Source organism: Clytia hemisphaerica, unplaced genomic scaffold (genome assembly GCF_902728285.1).
Source record: "Clytia hemisphaerica strain Z4C2 unplaced genomic scaffold, Clytia hemisphaerica genome assembly, whole genome shotgun sequence".
Classification (NCBI taxonomy): Eukaryota; Metazoa; Cnidaria; class Hydrozoa; order Leptothecata; family Clytiidae; genus Clytia; species Clytia hemisphaerica.
This window is the reverse complement of record NW_027104500.1, coordinates 301440-320904: the sequence shown is the minus strand read 5'-3', so window position 1 is coordinate 320904 and position 19465 is coordinate 301440. Positions and strand designations below refer to the sequence as shown.

Below are 19465 nucleotides of genomic sequence, written 5' to 3'. Positions count from 1 at the left end.
TATTGAATCGCACCCTTGATTCTAAAGTAGCAACGATTATTGAGCAGTGCAATTATCTTTTCAAGACTTTTCATACCTTATTGCATAGGCATTTGACGTGAATTCCTTGCGGGTTGCTCTGTGTGGTAGCAAACACAGTGGTTTCCTCTCATATTCCACCATTGTCTCGTGAAATATTGACAACTCTAAATAAACATAGAAAAATTACACGTTTTTTATAAGAGCAAACTATATAAGAACATAATGCTTCGATGGCCAAAATGTAATATTTTTAGGCTTTATGGTCTCTAAAGCACCAAAAATTTCAGGAATATATTAAAAAAATCTCACAAAATGGTGAAATTGTATGAACATTTTTAGGCTTAAAACTCAAAAAGGCTTCAAATATTTTAGATGTTCTTATGAAAAATTGTGATCTAATGGCGGTGAAGTTTGTGCCATTGAAAACCATTTGAAAAGTGAAATAAGACAGAACTTTTATACCATACCCCTGCTCTTTTTAATTTTCAAAGTTTATTGTCATTAGTTTGCTGAAATACAAAGGAAATTGATATGAATTGACGATGACATAACCATACTGAACAAGAAACGAAAAATATGTGGAAAATCTCAGATACTTACACTTTTTTATAAGAACAATAAGGCTCAAAATTGCCAAAATATCTTATTTTAGACTGGAATTACTTAATTTCAAGCAATCTAGGGGGAAGGGGCAAAGTAGTAAAAATTCAGTATAAAACCTAAAATACCTCAATTTCACTCTATAAATAAGAACAGGATAAGAACAATTTGAGGCTCAAAGTGCCAAAAAGATAAGAACAGTCGAGCCTCAAAAATTTAATGGTACTTTATATAAAAAGAGTATAGTTCATGATATGCACCACTGCAATGTCTTCTGACATTACATCATGGACCCAATAGCTGATTGGTTGAAAGTGACGTAAAAGCAGTCAATACGTCACTTTCAACCAATCAGCTATTGGGTGAAACAGAAGACATTGCAATGGTGCATATCATGAATAGTTCATGACCCGTCTAAAATCGTACTTGGTTCTAATGCGCTTAAAATTACCAATAAATAGAATATTTATTTTCATTGAATAGGTTGAAATCAAAAAAATCAAAAAAGCAAATTAATTGTTCTTATTAAAATTTTCATCTTCAATTTTTTAAATAAATGATAAAAAAATGCATCCAGTTAAACAAAGAGGAACTTATACTTGTCTTAATTCAAGTTCCTTTAAGTAAAAGAAATTGTTTCATTAAAATTCAAAAATTATAAAAATAGTGCCTTAATCTAAATAATAGTAAATACAAACTAAATAATATATTCTAAAATTTGAAAATTAAAATCCACAAAATGTTATAAATAAATTTCAAAACTAGAACTAGTGTTCATGAATATATAAATTAAGTGTTGTTTGTTTGAAACTACCCACTACCTACTAACGAACATTCTCTTTATACAGTTTATTGTGCGAGCGATATCTGCGTGACAGAGGGAACAAGCTGTTCAATGAGGTGTTTATTGCTTGCACAAATGTAAGAACGTGACATCATATCGAAATTTTGTCCTAAAAGAAGAAATTAACAAATCCTTTATAAAGCAAAGATGTATTTGTTACACATTTTTTATGTGAGTTTAGTTTTGTTTTTTAGGGTGAAGTATTCTTAAGAACTTGCCAAAGCAATGGGTGATTCTAATGATTTTCATAAAATTTTCCTCAAAATATAAATTTATTTAAAAGAAACCTTTAGCCATTTGCAGCATATAAACACAACAACCTCATTCTGTTAAAAGTTATGCTCCTTTTGATTTTTAATTTTCCCACTCTAGGTATATTATTATTTTTCTATACACGTTTTTTTTTCTTATAAGGAATCTTAACTTGACTCCGAGCCTGGAGTTCCTCATTTTTCCAGGGATTCTAGCCTGAAAGTTCCTTATCGAGTTCTTTATTTACTTAGCTGTTAATTTGATTTGATGCTTTGTTAAACAACTGACTAGAATACAGAAAAAGACGTTTATTGAACGTTGTTTATTCTATATTTCATCAACTTTTTCTTTAGGATTTTGTGTGTGCAAGTTCAAGTTGAACTCTTACTGCTTCATAACTTGTTTTCTTATTCTCAGCCTGGACAGTTCTTTAGAAATTCCTTATTTTTCGGACCATTCTCGGCCTCAAGTTCCTTATAAACGCTTTCCTTATAAAATAAAGTGTATTCTATATCAATTGTGCAGAAATAGAGTGGTTATTATTATTATATTATCAAATATCAAGCTCAAAACGCTTGCACCTCCTCTCGTTCTCTATAGCTCAAAACTTTGAGAGCGTTATGATTAGTCTACATGATATACAGCTCCAGGCTTTTAGGCCTTACTCTTGGTCTATAGGCACTGCTATATGCGGCCACTAGTAACCCCCACCAGGAATTGCTTATTAATAGGTTTAAACATAATAGACAACTTTCACAAAAGATGTTTATCAATAGACATTTCAAATAAAAGAATGTTTAAAACGCAGCTGATTGGTTTAGGTTTCGAAACTCTCTATTGTTTCATTAAAACCTCAGTGCGCATGCGATGTATCCGGAGAATTTCAATATTCAAAACAAGAGCAGTGCTCATAGCCCGAAGAGTAGGAGTTTTACGCTCGAAACGAAGGAAGATATGACGTAGACTATGTTATGATATGATATGTAAATGGTTGGAGTTGATTATAAGGGTTTATGAACCATCCAAAGGGGCAGAAAGATCAGTTACTGAGAGCTTAGGCTATGGAGAGGTTAGGTTTATAGTGAGGTCTGTTAGCACAAAAGATGTATAAAACACCAAATTTGGTCAACTAGTTCCGTTATTACGGGATTTTTAGGTTTTGCCTGGAAAGGCTTATGATGACGTCATCACAAAACTTTCAACCTTCATAACTTTTGATATGAAAATTTTCAAGGCATGCTTTATACCTCAATTTTCATCAGCATTTCATGCTCTCTCCGCTGGAACCATCAGATTTTGAATATTTTCAAAAAAATATATTTTTGCCCAGCCACCTGATGACGTTATCTAGCAGGTGGCCAGGTGGCAAAATTTGATGTCACTGTTTAAAAAATCAAGTTTTAGACCCTCTAAGGATCATATGTGCCAAATTTCATGCTTTTATCACCATCTGAAGTATTCTTACGTTTTTATGTGCTACCAGACCTCGTAGCATAAACAAACCTCAATCAACAGAGGTCCAACTTATGGACAGTATATACTTTTACAGACAGTAAATATAACTTACCAAGAGCATCAGTAGTGACTCCTCCAGCTTCATGGACAATAACATGTGAAGCACAAACATCCCAACATTGTGGACCCCATTCATAATACAAATCAACTGCACCACTTGCTACACTACACATGTTCAAAGCTGCCGATCCTGTACACCGAATGCTTAAAGATACAAAAATTTAAGAAAAATAGACTCAGTTTTCGAGGACTTCAAGTCCTTTGGCTGGGAATTTCGTCAAAGATTTTTTGGATTTTGGAAAGAAATAGATGTACCATACCGGGTGACCCACGAAAAAGTTCGGACAGTTTTCGGCGTCTCGAGGCCGAACAAATGTCTCAAAGTGCTTGAAATTTTAATATGTAGAAAGTAGATATTCTAACTTAAAGTTTGAGCTATTACTTTTTAAATTTGACCCACAAGTTCCCTACTTATGAGCCTTTAAAGTCAAAATTCACTTTTCGGAAGGAGCGAAATTACGTCAAACAAGCAACATGCTGAATGGACCTACCTGATGATGAAAGCTAAATAATAAGGCAATAAGGAGAAAAATTAAAAGAATCAGTCAGAAACAGACGATATAGCGTTTTGCGAAAATGCATAAAACATTAAATTTTATCATTGATTGTTGATGGGGGAAGAGGGAAAGGGAGTAAAATCAATCTTATTGAAAATTGAAACATGGTTGATGGTGGGCGTTGCTATTAAAAAACAACCAATTGTAAGGAAAATTGTAAGGTATTTTTTTGCCCGAAAAAATTTTTTCTCAAAAATTGGACTCGGCCATGTTTTGAGCATTGTTAATACGCATCTTTGAGCAAAAAATCAGAAAAAACTAATGATGAAATCTCGAGAAAATGCCGAAAAACCAGTGTTTCCGGCATATTTCCGGCGTTTTCGGCCGGAAATGAATTTTTTTCAAAAATCGGGCACCGTCACAATTTAGGTATTGACATTTTGCATCAGTGTGCAAAATTTCATGAAAAAATATAAAGTACAGCTCAAGAAATTCAAGAAATACTGTTTTTCCGGCGAAAATCGGCTGTTCCGGCGATTTTTAGAAAGTTCCGGCTTCAAAAATCAATTTTATTGAAAATTGAAACATGCTTGATGCTGGGCATTGCTATTAATAATGTTTTTGAATGAAAAAACAACCAATTATATTGGAAAAGTCCAATGAAAATCCAGAAAAACGGCGATTTCCGGCATATTTCCGGCATTTTCGGCCGGAAAATTTTTTTTCTCAAAAAACGGATTAGGCCATGTTTTGGGCATTGTTAATACGCATCTTTAAGCAAAAAATCAGAAAAAACTAATGATGAAATCTCGAGAAATTGCCGAAAAACCAGTTTTCCGGCATATTTCCGCCATTTTCGGCCGGAAAAATTTTTTTGTCGAAAATCAGGCTCCGTCACATTTTGGGCGTTGCTATTTCGCATCATTGTGCAAAAAAATAGAAAAAACTAATGAGCCGATCCCGAGAAAAGCTGGCAACAGACGAACGGACGGACGGACGGACGGACAAGGGTTAATTTAAAGGACTACCTTAAGGTAGGTCCAAAAAGAGGTATCAAATTGTTTTATTATCAATCAATCAAGCAAGGTCGTTAAATCGTTAGAAAAGAGCATGTTCGATATTTTTATTCAATTTTAAAACTTTTTTTAGATTCTTTACTTTCACAAAATTTATTAACCAGTTATTCATTCAGAAAAGAACCACCACCATACACTTTCTAGCATATTCCAGGCAAACCCACACTCTCTGTTCTTTCATAAGACGCGACATTTTCATAAAGAAGGCAAATTTTGCCTACTTGCTAAATATTTTTGATAAAAATATTTACAATAAATTTACATAAATCTACTTCATTGTTAATTTATTATTTTACAAACTTTAATTACCTACAACACTAATTAACGAGGTCGTAAAACATCAGCACACTCGAAAAACACAATGTTAAAGATAAAGAAAACTTTAAAAGCTGATAAATGAAGAACCACTGAACCAAATTTAAAAAGTAATAGCTCAAAGTTTAAGTTAGAATATCTACTTTCTACATATTAAAATTTCAAGCACTTTGAGACATTTGTTCGGCCTCGAGACGCCGAAAACTGTCCGAACTTTTTCGTGGGTCACCCGGTATATACCTCATGGTTGGACAATCAAAATAAAGGGTAAAATGAAGCTCACCCTCCAACTTTATGCTTCATCAAGATGTTCTGAATGTTTGCACAAACTGTTGTTACACTTTCGTCTCTCCTTGAACCGAATTCTGTTGCAATTAGTGCTTGCGATATATCTAAAAAAAAAACAAGAATTCCAATCAAAAATATTGAAACTAATAAAATTTCAATAATTCTGTAGTATTGTAACAGTGGTCGAAGCAAGCTTTTTCCTGTAAGATAGAAAATGGATTTTACACAGCAAATTAGCACATACTTTTTGAAATTTTTATAAATTATGCAGCGTTTTGAGACAGAAAAGCCTCTTTATATACTTATCTGAGAAGGAAATCTGCCTGAGACAGAAAAACTTTCAACGCTCTATTGTTTGTAAACCTACCTGTAATACTTTTGCTGACTGACAATCGTCTTCCATTTAAAAACGAGCCATGTCCACGCACACCAAAATATATTTGATCCAACATAGGAGCATAGACAACACCAACTTCTGTCTAAAATCGATAGGAATTTCATACTTTTCATATTATCATGATATCAGCCTATGGGACTGCCAGGGGAGGGGTCACAAAAGACAAAAAAGGGCGACATGTCTTTTTCAAGCTCCAAGGATATCTGACAGGAATGCAAATTCATTACATTTTGAGTTGCTGTATCATTTCTGTTTGTTCTCAAGGTCAGTGGCTCGAATACCCATACAACATAAAAAGAGTTTTTATACTGTATTTTTTTCTTAGGGGTTTTACAAAAACGAAAATGAATGAATTAAAATAAATAAATCTGATTAAAAATAATAATAAATATTATCATCAACATGAAAAATATGAACAATCTGATTGGCTAAAACCAATACCGTACAAATACAAAACCACATTCAAAAAAGGGGTCTGGTAAGCGAGGGATCATATTTTGTACAATTTTATCATTTCTCTTCGCTTCCAAGACAACTTATCAAAAGGGTTTATCTGAAAAGAATGTTTTGATCTTTTTAATGACTACAGATGACTATTCGATTCTTTTTTCGAATCTTTCGATGTTGATTTCATCTAAATAAAAGTAAAAGAATAAAATATTGGAAAAAAGAAACAAAACAAAGAGAGACACAAATGGAGAGAGAAACGTTTGCTGATGATAAACCAGTTATCACAATTTTGCTTGTACAATATAGGATATATTTTTCTCGTTCAGAGTTTTCTATATTTTCCTCGCCTTAAAGGCTTTGAGAATATGACGAATAATCTTAACTCAAAAAATATATCCCATATTGTACTTGGTACCGTGTGATAACTATTACATAACAAAACCACACCTGCTTGTTGATGGCTAATCCGATGGAAACAGCAACGTTTGGATTCCTGAAAAAATTTAAAAGTTCAAAATTAGATGCATTAGTTAAAAAAATATTTCTAAGGATTGCAAAGAAATTAGATAATTGTTTTCCAATTTTCTTTAAAGCAAACAACTTGATTTAATCTAACTTCATTTACACACCACACCAATACACTAATAGAATGTTATGAATATAAAACCAATATTATGAATTTCTAGTTGTTTTTTTGTGTTGGCTAAATGTTGCAATGTAAGAACATCATATAGAGCATTTTCTCATATAATTGGCCTTGCACGCAGTGGAATGAGTCTTGAAACCACAACTGGTCGAAATGATTTGACTTTGTCGGGGCTCATGCACACAGATATCTGTAAAGCCCGAAGGGCTAGATAGGCAACTTTAAGCTTTCTCCAGCAAAAAAAAGTGAAGCAAAAATTTGACTTTTTAAATTTCGTGCCGATGGATAAGATCTAGCATTTTAATTGTTTTCAGAGCACGAGATCAAAAAAATTAGGCGGCAAACGCTATTTCGCATCTCTCAGACCAGTGAAATTGCTTGTTGTCACGTGATTTCTTTGGTAGGAAATCCTACCAAAACTTGCTTCACTTTTCGATAAAGGCCGCAAATCTAGCCCTTCGGGCTTTACAGATCTGTGCTTATGCACGCAATCATTAATTGACGAGTCCAGGCTAAAAATTGAATTATCTGACTTACTATTGTGCGCATGCATAAGAAAAAACAAGTGATACTTTTATGGACCTACCTGGTTATGCATTTAACACATATAATTGATATCTACGTGAGCGTGACCATTAAACAATCATTCAGAACACTAATAGTGACGATCTATTAAAATTAGTCGTTTGGTTCTTATAAAAAAACGTTTAGAAACCAAAATTTCATGCTCTATAAATATTCTTTCATATTCAAGACTTTGTGAGCAAAAAAAACATCGATCTCATCAAAATATTGAGTAATTTGGCTAAGAACATTGATGTATGCTTATCAATAGTGATTCTTATATATAAAGATGCTTTTTTTGAGCTGAAAAATTCGTTTTATACAAAAATCTGCTTGAGCCATCTTTTACCTACTTTCATTCAAAAAAATTAGAAAAAATTAATGATCCAATTTTTTAAAGTCCAAAAAACCCGTTTTTTAGCCCGTTTTTTGGCCCAAATTTGCCCAAATTTGCCCAAAAACATTTTTTTTCGAAAATTGGGCTCCGTCACATTCGAGGGTTTATACCGGGTGACCCACGAAAAAGTTCAGACTTTTCCCGACATCTTAAGGCCGAACAAATGTCCCAAAGTGCTTGGAGTTTTGATATTTAGAAAGTAGATATCCTAACTTAAAATTTGAGCTATCACTTTTTAAATTTGACCAACTTGTTCTCTACTTATGAGCTTTTAAAGTCAAAATTCACTTTTCGGAACGTGTAAAAAACACGTAACAAGCAACATGCTGAATGGACCTACCTAATGATTAACATCAGATGGAAATAAGAAAACAGTGACAATAATTGTACAAAAATTCAGAATGGAAAAATAAAGCTCGTGTGTTGAATAATGTAAAATGGTAAAAAGGAATTTCCCCAAATACGAAAATCACTTAAATCATTCAGGCCCAAAAAACCTTTTAACCTGTTTTTGGCCCAAATTTGCCCAAAAAAATTTTCCTTAAAAATCTGGCTCCGTCACATTTTGGGCATTGTCATTTTGCATCATTGTGCAAAAAATCAGAAAAATATTATGGGTCAACATTGAGAAAAGCTATATTTTCTTATTTGGTTAAAGGGAATTTCCCCAAAATACGAAAATCCGTCTTTTAAGGCGAATAAGAATTTTCCAGGAAAAACCACTTCAGCCATTCTTTAGAGAGTCTTCCCTCCATCTTTGTACAAAAAATCAGAAAAAAGTAATGACAGGATTTTGTAGAAAGTCCAAAAAACCCTATTTTTAGGCAGTTTTTGGCCCAAATTTGCCCAAATATATTTTTTTTTGAAAATCAGGCTCCGTCACATTTTAGGCATTGCCATTTTGCATCATTGTGCAAAAAATCAGAAAAAAATAATGATTCAACTTTTAGAAAAGCTATATTTTCTTATTTGGTTAAAGGGAATTTCCCCAAAATACGAAAATCAGTTTTTTAAGGCGAATAAGGATTTTCAAGGAAAAACCACTTCAGCCATTCTTTAGAGAATCTTGCCCTCCATCTTTGTACAAAAAATCAGAAAAAAGTAATGACAGGATTTTACACAAAGTCCAAAAAACCCTATTTTTAGGCAGTTTTTGGCCCAAATTTGCCCAAATATATTTTTTCCGAAATTCGGGCTCCGACACATTTTAGGCATTGCCATTTTGCATCATTGTGCAAAAAACCAGAAAAAAATAACGAGTCAACATTGAGAAAAGCTATATTTTCTTATTTGGTTAAAGGGAATTTCCCCCAAAATACGAAAATCCGTTTTTTAAGGCGAATAAGAATTTTCCGGGAAAAACCACTTCAGCCATTCTTCAGAGAATCTTGCCCTCCATCTTTGTACAAAAAATCAGAAAAAAGTAATGACAGGATTTTGCACAAAGTCCAAAAAACCCTATTTTTAGGTAGTTTTTGGCCCAAATTTGCCCAAATAAATTTTTTCTCAAAAATCGGGCTCCGTCACGTTCTGGCCATTGCCATTTTGCATCATTGTGCAAAAAATCAGAAAAAACTAATGAGCCAATCCTGAGAAAAGCTGGTAACAGACGGACGGACGGACGAACGAACGGACGAACGAACGGACATGGGTTAATTTATAGAACCTCCACCGGGGTACCCGGAGGTAGGTCCAAAAAAGAGGTATTAAATTTATGCAATTAATTAGAAAATCACTTACAAATTGACTTATTTAACGAGTTTTATGACATTAATAATTAATAAAAACACCTTTAAAAGTAATTTTTGTTTAAAACAAGACTAGTTTTTATAAAAATTGGCGCTTTTGTAGATTTTTCAGATTTTTTTATATCAAAAACGTCTAAAAATACCAAATTTGATACCCCTTTTTTACGTGTTTTTTACACTTTCCGATAGTGATTCTTATAGATAAACATGCGTTTTTTGAGCCAAAAATTTTTTTTTACAAAAATCTGCTTGAGCCATCTTTTACCTATATGATGGTACCCTACTTTCATACAAAAATCAGAAAAAGCTAATGATCCAATTTTTCACAAAGTCCAAAAAACCTGTTTTTTAGCCGTTTTTAGCCCAAATTTGCTCTGTCACATTCGAGGGTTTATAGTTATGCATCTTTGTGCAAAAAAATCAGAAAAAACTAATGAGCCAATCTCGAGAAAAGCTGGTAACGAACGAACGAACGAACGAACGAAGGAACGAACGAACGAGATCAGCTCCATGTAAGTCTGCAACGGAAAAATATATTGACACTGCCAAGACTGCTGGGCTTTAACGTCGCTTAAGCTTTCTTGTTCTTATCTTAATTTTAGATACTATTAAATCATACATACTTACATGTGAACAAAGTTCATAGTTCCATCGATTGGGTCAACAACCCAAGTATGATTTTCTGTTAAATGACATTGCATCGCACCATCAGATACTGACTCCTCACCTATAAAACTAAAAGATAATTTCAAAGTAGTTAACATAAAACTTGGATAATGTTTAAAAAATTAATTTTTGCTGTGCAAAATTAGGAAATCCTTGTCAAAGTCCTAGAATAAGAGGATGAAATGGATTCTTAATAATGAAAATTTTCCTGTTTGACACTATAAATTGGGAGGAATCAGTTCTACAAAAATTATTGTCACCTAAAATCAGTTCCCTTATAAAGCTATTATTTTCAAAGATTTTTTATCATTTCCTTTTATCCCATTTCAATTTTGTCTAAGCTTTCACCCATTTAGATAGTAAATTCCAGATTTATTTATTCTTGAGTCTTTATGCCACAACACATCAATGATTTTTTACCTGTGACTTGGGAATTTTGTTCTCAAATAATCAAATATTAATTTTTCTACAGCTTTGTCAGTCTCGGTGACCAAATCAGCACAGTTGGCTTTTGTTTGAACATTTTGTTTTGTCTCTTGGAAAACGTTAGCAATAACCTAAAAGAAATTGGAATACCAAGATTTTTTTATGACATGCATGTAAAGCTATGGAAAGCATGCCTTGCAAAGGTGTTTAGTGCATAAGTGTGCCTCACTGCCTTTATTGAATGTTCTCACTAGAAAACAAATCTTTAAGATCATAAGTACCTTAACTTCGTGTAATGCTGAAATATCCAATCTAGTTCTGTCATATCAATATGGTCTTTAAATGTTTAAAAATAAAACCTTCTGAGTAGCTGAGTAAGCTGTTAAAAAAATCACTCTAGAAAACTACTTTGTAGACCAGAGTTGCTAATGACAGAATTAGACAAGTTATGTTGGCATTACACAAAGTTACAGTTACAAAGCTTCATAAATAGAGATGGCATGATAAAAATAAGTAATATGTGTCATCACAATCGATTTGAAGTACAAATTAAAAGGAACGTTCTCAAGCAGTCTCAAGCATTCTCGAACGGTCCATAGTGTTCCTGGAACGCTCCAGAACGTCCAGGAATGTTTCAGGACGCTCAGGAACGTTCCAGAATACTTGAGAACGTTTTAGAATGCTTAAGAGCGTTCCAGAACGCTCGCGAATGATTCTTCACGTCCAAAAGTTAATATATAAGATTACTCAATAAGAACGTTTGGGAACGATTTGGAACGTACAGGAAGGTTCTTGAACGTTCTGCAATGTCCGTGAACGTTTTAAGTAACTCCTAAACTAGTAAATAACAGGGAACGATCAGGAACGTTTAAGAACGTTCTCTAGCGTATTAAGAACGTTCCTAAATTTTCAAGAACGTTCCCTATCGTTCGTTTTGCTAGAAAGTTCCATTTTATTTGTATTTAAAGTCCCTTGTGATGACACATATGATTCTAGCTAGCCCTAAACTTATAATTACTCAAACCCAAAAGTATTTGGTGTTTTTTAATTCCCCCAACTCACCAATAGCCGTTATCAAGTCTCAATAATATTTGGAAAACCAAGAAAATCAAAAATTTATTTTTTCTGAAGGATTAAGAACCCACACATGGCATGTCAAATTTACAAAGGAGTATGCTCATGTGGTGAAAATGATGCTGGTCAAACAGAACGAAATGTTGCAAATAGATGAGATGGCATTCAAAAATTGTGTGAGGTTTTCAAAAACAGCAAAAAAAAAAGAAATTCGAATATCCTTTTTAAAAATAACTCTTTTCCAACGAAACTTCACAGTATTGGTTCTAAAGTAGGTTGAAGCAGGTTGAAAAAAAGGATTTTGTAAAATGGCGGCCAAAATTGCGGCACAAATCAAGAAAATCACTATGTTGATAAAACAGCAGCCACAAATTTGTTCAATGAGTAAAAATCATTCATTTTTTTCAGATGAAACTCGTAGCAAAAGGGTTTATCCACAAAATATCAAAAATGGAACCAAAATTATTGGGTCATTGGGCTAGGATTGCGGCTCAAAGTTGACGATTTTTTTCATATATGCTTTGATTGAAGCCACATTTCAAGCCCATCGAAAACCCTGAAAACCCTGCAGCCACAAATTAAACCCATAAGTATCTTAAGACCTTAAGAGCCGGGTTTTTTAAGAGCGGGGCAGGTCCAATAGTTTCAAACTTAGATTTTTTTCATTTTTGGATATGTTGTTAAGTACAATGAACTGAGTAAAATCCCAAAATATTTTGGTCTGAAAATCCATAATGGCGGATCTAGGCCAATTTGAAGTTTTTGACATTTTTGGGCATTGCACTTAAAAAGTTTCGCTTATGGCTACCATGGGACTGTCACTTAATAATCAACTAGAAGCAAAACAAATACAACTTTTCAGAAATGGCATTACTTGAATACATCCTAAAGAATAATTTTATATGCATTTACGTTTTTATCGATTTATTGTATAGCGCTTTTATGAATAAACTTTTCTAGATTAGGCAATTCTTTCAACATTTTTGATAGAAAAGTTGTGACTTTTTACCCTTCTATGTCAGACGTAATTAATTTGGTTGCTCCCATTGGAAAGAGCACAAAAAATTGATTCCATATGGTGATTTTCAGAAAAATCCACCGGTGGAATCAATCACAATTCTAATAATCCATAAGAACCAATCAGAAGTAAGAATCTGTCTTCTGAACAAAAGCGTCTCAAAAAGAAAATTGGCGGACATGAAAAAAATCAAGAGGGGCTTCCTTGTAGTGCTTTATATTAGGATTTAGATGGGGCCCCGTCTACTCACGATTTTTGCTGAACTCGATAGTAGACGGGTAGTTTTGGACAAAAATTTCTACATTTTTTTGTAGAAACGCTTCTGATTGGCCGATTATGTCTATTGTTCTCCCAAAAAAATTATGCGACAAAATTCTGATTGGCATGTTTTCAAACAGTTACATCAAAATGCCTCGAAAATGTCAATATGAAAATTGCGTAATCAGAGAACGTATGTCTCGCTCATTTTAAAAAGGCCGAGACAAACTTTCAATAATTGGATTGTAACATCGAGTTAAGTCTCTTTTGTTAAGTCACCAGGGGGTAAATAAAACAGACCTTGATACATTTATCGTTCGTTTCAACTTGACCATTTGTTTAAAACTCAGCCTCCTAAATATTTGGGGTAGGTAAAATATGTACAAAGAAATTCATACTTTTCCAACCCGGCCAATCTTTAAAAAAGAAGCGAACTATAAAATGTAATTACCCTTTCCAAATAAACCTCTTCGGTGGCGAGCGTAGTCTACTCTGACGTAATTGTAAAATTTATGTAATGGGAGTTTGACATAGTAATGTAATGTTGTTTGGGGAATTATGAAGTTCTCTGGCATTTCGATTGCATTTATTCAGGTTGATTTTTTATGACTTCTAATGGTACTTTTTCTAACGAGTTTGATTACTCTGTTCTCACACTTATGTCTTTTTTTTTTCGCGTCCTTTTCCGTGATTACTTTTATTTATATTTTTAAAGACAGGTAAGAAGGCATATTGATGTAACTGTCAAACGGTTTTTTTCTGGAGGCAAATTCAAAATCTCCAGTTCTATCATACTACTAATTTTTATCTCACGTGAGCTTTGTGAAATGGAGTAAAAATTTGTATATGGGTCCAGACTAATTAGGATTGTGATCGATTGCACCGAGAAATTTTGATGATTTTTTTAAAACTTTACCAATTCGAGACTGCTCTTTCCATTAAAACTAGTTTCAAAATGCACGGAAAAGCCTAAAGCCCTTAAAATTGAGATCAAAGTTTTATGTCTCCTTATTAGGAGACGCGTCTCCTAATCGAGCGACCCCAAGCGACCTACATGTCTCCTGATCAGGAGGCGTCTCCTAAGGCGATTGTTCCTAAGTGTTAGCTAGCTAGACCCCGCAAAAAAGGGAGGAGCGGGCGACTAAATTCTATTCCTTCACACGAAATACAGCATTTAAGTAATTTCCAAAATGGGTTTCTAGAATAAAAAGCAAAGAGATAATTTCTTACACTGCCAGCTTCTCTTGCAATGTGAAGAGCCTCTTTGAGAAAATTTACTCGAGAATCTCCTTCGGTTTCCAAACTATCCAACAACTTTCCTTCCTCTTGACTTTTGTTTGCCATTTTTAGGTGATATAAAAACTCTGTAAAACAATTAATGAATTGAATATTTCACTTTCTTAGAAACCTTCTAGCTTGGGATAGTTGTTAGGGGATAAGAAGGAATTTTTTACTACTTTTGATTATTATCCCTTTTGTCGAATATGTAAACAACTCTTCTTGCTCCACATGTCGCAATCTTATTACATGTGAAAACGAAAGTAAATTCGAGTTGTCTCGTAAGCTAAACCGAATTGATTTGAAGTTTTGAAGCAAAATGTATTTTGCGTATGAATGCTGGGCTGGTTGGCCGAGATGTAAATAAAGAATTATTTTGATGGCAACCATTCCGCAAGTAATTTTTGGAATGAGAAATCAAAATCACTCTCTTTGGCTATCACATTTCCACTTACTAAAAGCAAGAAAAGCTTCAATTTTCTTGCACTTGAAGAGTCAAACTTTATTCACCATTTTACACGAATTAAGATAACAACAGTAAAGCTCAAAGATGGCCGAAGCGTAAGTCTTTTCAACTTTATTTAAAAAAATATTATAGGATATATATTTTTTATCTGCCTTTATTTTTTTAAAGTTTGATACACCACATATAGATTATTTATCTGAATAAAAGAGAAAGATAGAATACAATATTTTTATTTATCTTAAAATTAAGACCTTAGACTGGGAGTCCTTTTATTAGTGAGTGATGTCATAACAAAACAGCCGGTCTGCTCTATTGAAAAAGAAAGCTTTCAGTGCTGGGCAAGTACACTAGGAACTTTTTGAGGAATTATGGAAGAGAGACAATGATAGAGATTCCAACCTGTGCCAACTCTCACTCATTCAAGCTTGAGACTCACACATTTCCCCATCATCTTGTACAATTTTTGAATAATTTGATTTCTTAAGCATTTTCCCCATCATTTAGAAAAGTTTCCTGTGTTAAGGTTACCCCAATTTCTGGATTTGCCAAAATCAGAAAATTTGGCTAGTTATAATTTTGGTTTACATCTCAAGTTTGCAGGTCTGCTAGTTAATGATGTCATAAAACTTAAAATTTAAAGAACAATTCCAAAATGTAATGAAAATGTGTTGTGTAAATATCCCACTAAGTTTGGCTCTCTAGAGTTGACAGCTATGATGAGCAATGACACAATCTCTGTGTGCACTTGGATAAGTTAAGGTCAACCTGATCTATTTTTGAGTATTATTCAATCATACAAAACCAAAAATAATCAATTATTATTGAAATGTTTATTGTTTGCATGGTTTAATTAGTGGTGGCATCAAATGACTTGTTTGGTTCGTCCAAAGTATAATGAAAAAAAATTAGAAGTATTAATTACAACCTTAGGAAGGGGAAATTGGTAGGTTCGTGACTGCCCTTAAAGAAAGACCTTATTGTTTACTAAGCCCAGAAAACTTTTTATAACTTTCAGGTAACTTCAATAGCTAAGATAAGCTAGTTACTGCATAGGTTTGCTAGAAATCTGTTTTTAGCTTATATTTTCTAGCATTTTCATAACAACTTTTTTTCATTTTTAGAGTTAAAGTAGCTGTGCGGGTACGTCCATTCAATAGCAGGTAAGAACACGATTTTCATACTGTTTGAGGGCTGCTGTGTAGGATGTAATGAGGGAAAGGTTTGTACAATTCCTCATAAAGCTTTAGACAGGGGAGGAAAGGGGACTGATTTAAATAGAAATGTGTTAAAAAGTAGATATGAAACATCCAATCCAATTGAATTTCAACTATTTTTCAAATTTCAATTCATAGTTCATTACACTTTTAAGAATATAAATTCACACTTTTTCATTTACTTCACTTGTTATATTCAATATAAAAGTTCTTAAAATAGATATCTCCTAGGTTATTTGTGGTAGGAACAAGATTGCCCTTTTTATTTCAGTTAGTAGTGTAACCAGACAATTGAGTCTTACTTAATAAAACAAATTATAAATAAATATCACTTAATTGCAAATGACACCTTACTGTATGACTGTAGAATAGATAGACTCCCCTAGAGAGCTAGGGAGTCCTGCTTAAATTGAGTTCTACTAGTAAAGATCATTAAGCCAAGCCAAAGTCGAATATGGATTTAAACCTTTACCGTCAACTGCTCTAACTTGGAACGATTGGTTGAAACATGGGACTGTTGATACCTGGCCTGTATTTTCACTTACTGTTAAATTCCTTTGACAACAAATTTGTTTTGATAACTCCACCAAGTTTATCAATCATACTATCTGTCACGATAACTTTCATTGATAGCGTGCCCTTTTAACTTTTTTGTTTTCATTCAAAATGACCGGACGCCGATTGAAGAATTAGAGAACACCTGGCGCCTATTGCCCAATTGAATTAACAAATAACGAGTGTGTAACTTGCCGCGCAAGTGACGTCAAACGCTCCATCGTTTTGCCAATAATTTGGTCTTCTTCGTTCCAAACATTTGCCTGTGTTCCACTACGGATTTTTTTCATATTTCAATTTAAAAGCCTACTAGGTGCGAAAGAGAAATAGCATATTTTTTAATACACTGTTCATTAACTCAAATCAAATGACTTTGGAGGTTTGGTGAAATGGTGGCCAAATTGCCGTCCCATATTTTGTCAGATAGTCCCAAGTTAGAGCAGTTGACAGTATCCAATACACACTAATCATCAATTTGTGTACAGGTTGAATCATAACTTGAAATATCAAAAAATGGTCCATTTTATCAGGATAAAGTTGTCGTACGTAATAAATATGGAGTAATGTTTCATAAATATGGAGTAATTTTTTATAAATTTTGGCTCTTTTTACAAAAATTAGTCCTTGTGAAAAATTTAAAATCTACGTTTTGGCCAAAACCTCTAGGGAAATAAAATAAATTGGATGGAAAACAAGTTGATTCTCGAAAGTTTTAGATTCTTAATTAAAAACTAGTCATATGCGCAGCGTCAGACGCTGCGTGTCCCAATTCAGCAAATCACTATACATAGAAAAAACTTTAAAGGAAGAAAGATAGTTGCCGAAATAATGATACAATTTTCATTTTATGAAAGAAAGGAGAAAAAAGATGGCATTGCATTGCAATTTTTAACCACAAATAAGTAAATAGCTTAGAATTATATTTTAGATATTTTTAGCAATTGTGGCTGGACATTCGAGGGTGACTTTGAAAGAAAAGTTTTGAAAGTGATAAGGAGCCGCTATTGTAAACAGAAAGTTTTAAAGAGCTTCTGAATAAGAATTCTTCGAAAGCAAAAATTATATTTGGGAAGAAGGTTAATTTTATAACCCATCCAGCTCCTATGTTCCTTTATAGAAAATAGTGTCTTGGCGTCTCAAGGTTAGTCTAGTGGTAGGGAATCTGCATGAGATGCAAAAAGACGATGGTTCAACGCTGTGAAGAGGAGGCTTTGTTGAGCTTTGTTAGATTTTTGAAAACCTTTTACAGAACGTTGTAAACACACACGTTTTAGCTTAATAATATATAGATTTATAAAAAAATGTTATCGCAAAAGTTAATCTACTTTAAGGTATTTCAGAGTTCAACTCAATGTACTAAATACTCAATGTAAAGTATACAAATAAAACAACACTTAAACCCAATAAGTAGGGCTCATCTTCTTAATTTTGAAATTAAAAAAAAAAAGAAATGGTAAATTCTGAATAATACATCAGATTTTGACAAGTCGAAAAATTAAGAATTCACCATCACTATTTTTGGGACCTACCTAGAGGTCCTATAGATTAACCTCTGTTTCTCCATTTGCTCATTTGTTCTTTAGTTAATCATAGATTAACCAGGTAGGTCTATGAAAGTATCACTTATTCTATCTGAAGTGTCAAAATCAAGAAAACAAGCTTATTTGTTTTAATCTTTTAAATTTGTTATTAAAATATCTGGCAGATGGTAAGATTTTAGAAGGATCCCTGGTTTGTTAAATTTGATGACAAATTCATTTTGTGAATTATTACTTATAGGGAAAAAGAACGCAATGCAACAAATGTTATTGAAATGAATAAAGCACAAACAACTATCAAAGATCCTGAAAATATGGGTATGTTTTAAGAATTTTTTGATTTTCTTTATCTTTATGAAAGGCTGTATCTAAAACATCTATTGTATGTTTATTTCAATCAAAAACTATTTTGTAAAGATTGTGTCATGATATATATGCTCAACATTTTCCTTTTTATTTCTTTGTTAATTCAGATCATTGTCATTTTAGTATAAAAGTGATAAAAGCTCTCTTTTTTAGGTCTGTTATTTTAATTTCTTTTTTCTATTACATTCTAGATGCTCCAGGAAAAGATGTAAGATTTAATTTTAATTTTATACTTAAGAACTAGGTCACTAGGATTTTATTGTTATTAATATTTGGACAATGTGGACAATATCTAAAAATTTTGTTAATTTTTTATTGGACCCTGTCTGTAGATTTGAAAACTTGACGTATGTTATAATAATATTACCTTATCCTTTCTCTTTTAGTTTGCCTTTGATTTTTCTTATTGGTAAGAATTTAGTTTTGTTTCTCACTTCATAAACATTTTAAAATAAGATTTAAAAATCATGCTTTCCACACAGAATAGAAGCTATCAATAAAATATTTTCACTGCAAATATTCAGCCATGTAGCTTAATATAAAGTTTCTATAGGCTGTTTTATTAATATTGTTCTATGTGTTATGTATGTTTCCACAAAAACAGTTTCTACAAAAAAATCTTATATTCTTTCTATAGGTCTCATGATGAGTTTGAAGCTGACGATGCTGGAGTTTTGCGTGGCACTTCTGATAAATATGCTGATCAACGTACTGTATTCAATGACTTGGGCCAAGGTGTCTTGGATAATGCTGTAAAAGGTATATATTACAAGGATTTCTATGGTTCATTGACTATGAACAGTGTTGTGATTTTCTATTTCAGACAGATTTTGTACTTTTATAAAATGCATTTTTAAAATACATTTCTAATAATAAAAATGATACGTTTTCAATTTCAGTATTTGTTAAACTAATTTTGCCTGTCATGTGGTATAA

At 32.9% G+C, this 19465-nt stretch overlaps 2 protein-coding genes across 2 annotated transcripts in view; one reads left to right on the top strand and one right to left on the bottom strand.

Annotated features, from left to right (window-relative positions):
* Positions 1 to 1133: 1133 nt before the first annotated feature.
* Positions 1134 to 14596, bottom strand: LOC136821749 (inositol monophosphatase 1-like). The gene is made up of 8 exons (XM_067077960.1): positions 14343 to 14596; positions 10757 to 10893; positions 10298 to 10405; positions 6763 to 6808; positions 5836 to 5947; positions 5464 to 5572; positions 3285 to 3436; positions 1134 to 1574 (listed from the first exon to the last, which is right to left on the bottom strand). Exons 1-8 carry the CDS (start codon positions 14454 to 14456, stop codon positions 1471 to 1473), a joined length of 882 nt encoding a protein of 293 aa, XP_066934061.1. The 5' UTR covers positions 14457 to 14596; the 3' UTR covers positions 1134 to 1470.
* Positions 14597 to 14778: 182 nt separating this feature from the next.
* LOC136821747 (kinesin-like protein KIF28P) overlaps positions 14779 to 19465 on the top strand; it is a 29394-nt gene continuing 24707 nt past the window's right edge. The window contains exons 1-6 of the mRNA XM_067077958.1: positions 14779 to 14951; positions 15978 to 16016; positions 18405 to 18481; positions 18721 to 18737; positions 18916 to 18938; positions 19167 to 19288. Of these exons, the coding sequence (XP_066934059.1) occupies positions 14941 to 14951; positions 15978 to 16016; positions 18405 to 18481; positions 18721 to 18737; positions 18916 to 18938; positions 19167 to 19288 (289 nt within the window). The 5' untranslated portion in view covers positions 14779 to 14940. The remainder of the gene's footprint in view (positions 14952 to 15977; positions 16017 to 18404; positions 18482 to 18720; positions 18738 to 18915; positions 18939 to 19166; positions 19289 to 19465) is intronic.

Coding starts and splice junctions, on each gene's coding strand:
- LOC136821749 (XM_067077960.1), bottom strand. CDS start 14,456: ATGGCAAACAAAAGTCAAGAGGAAGGAAAGTTGTTGGATAGTTTGGAA. Junction 10,894..14,342: donor TTGCAAGAGAAGCTGGCAGT/GTAAGAAATTAT, acceptor AATTTCTTTTAG/GTTATTGCTAACGTTTTCCA. Junction 5,948..6,762: donor GATTAGCCATCAACAAGCAG/GTGTGGTTTTGT, acceptor TATCGATTTTAG/ACAGAAGTTGGTGTTGTCTA.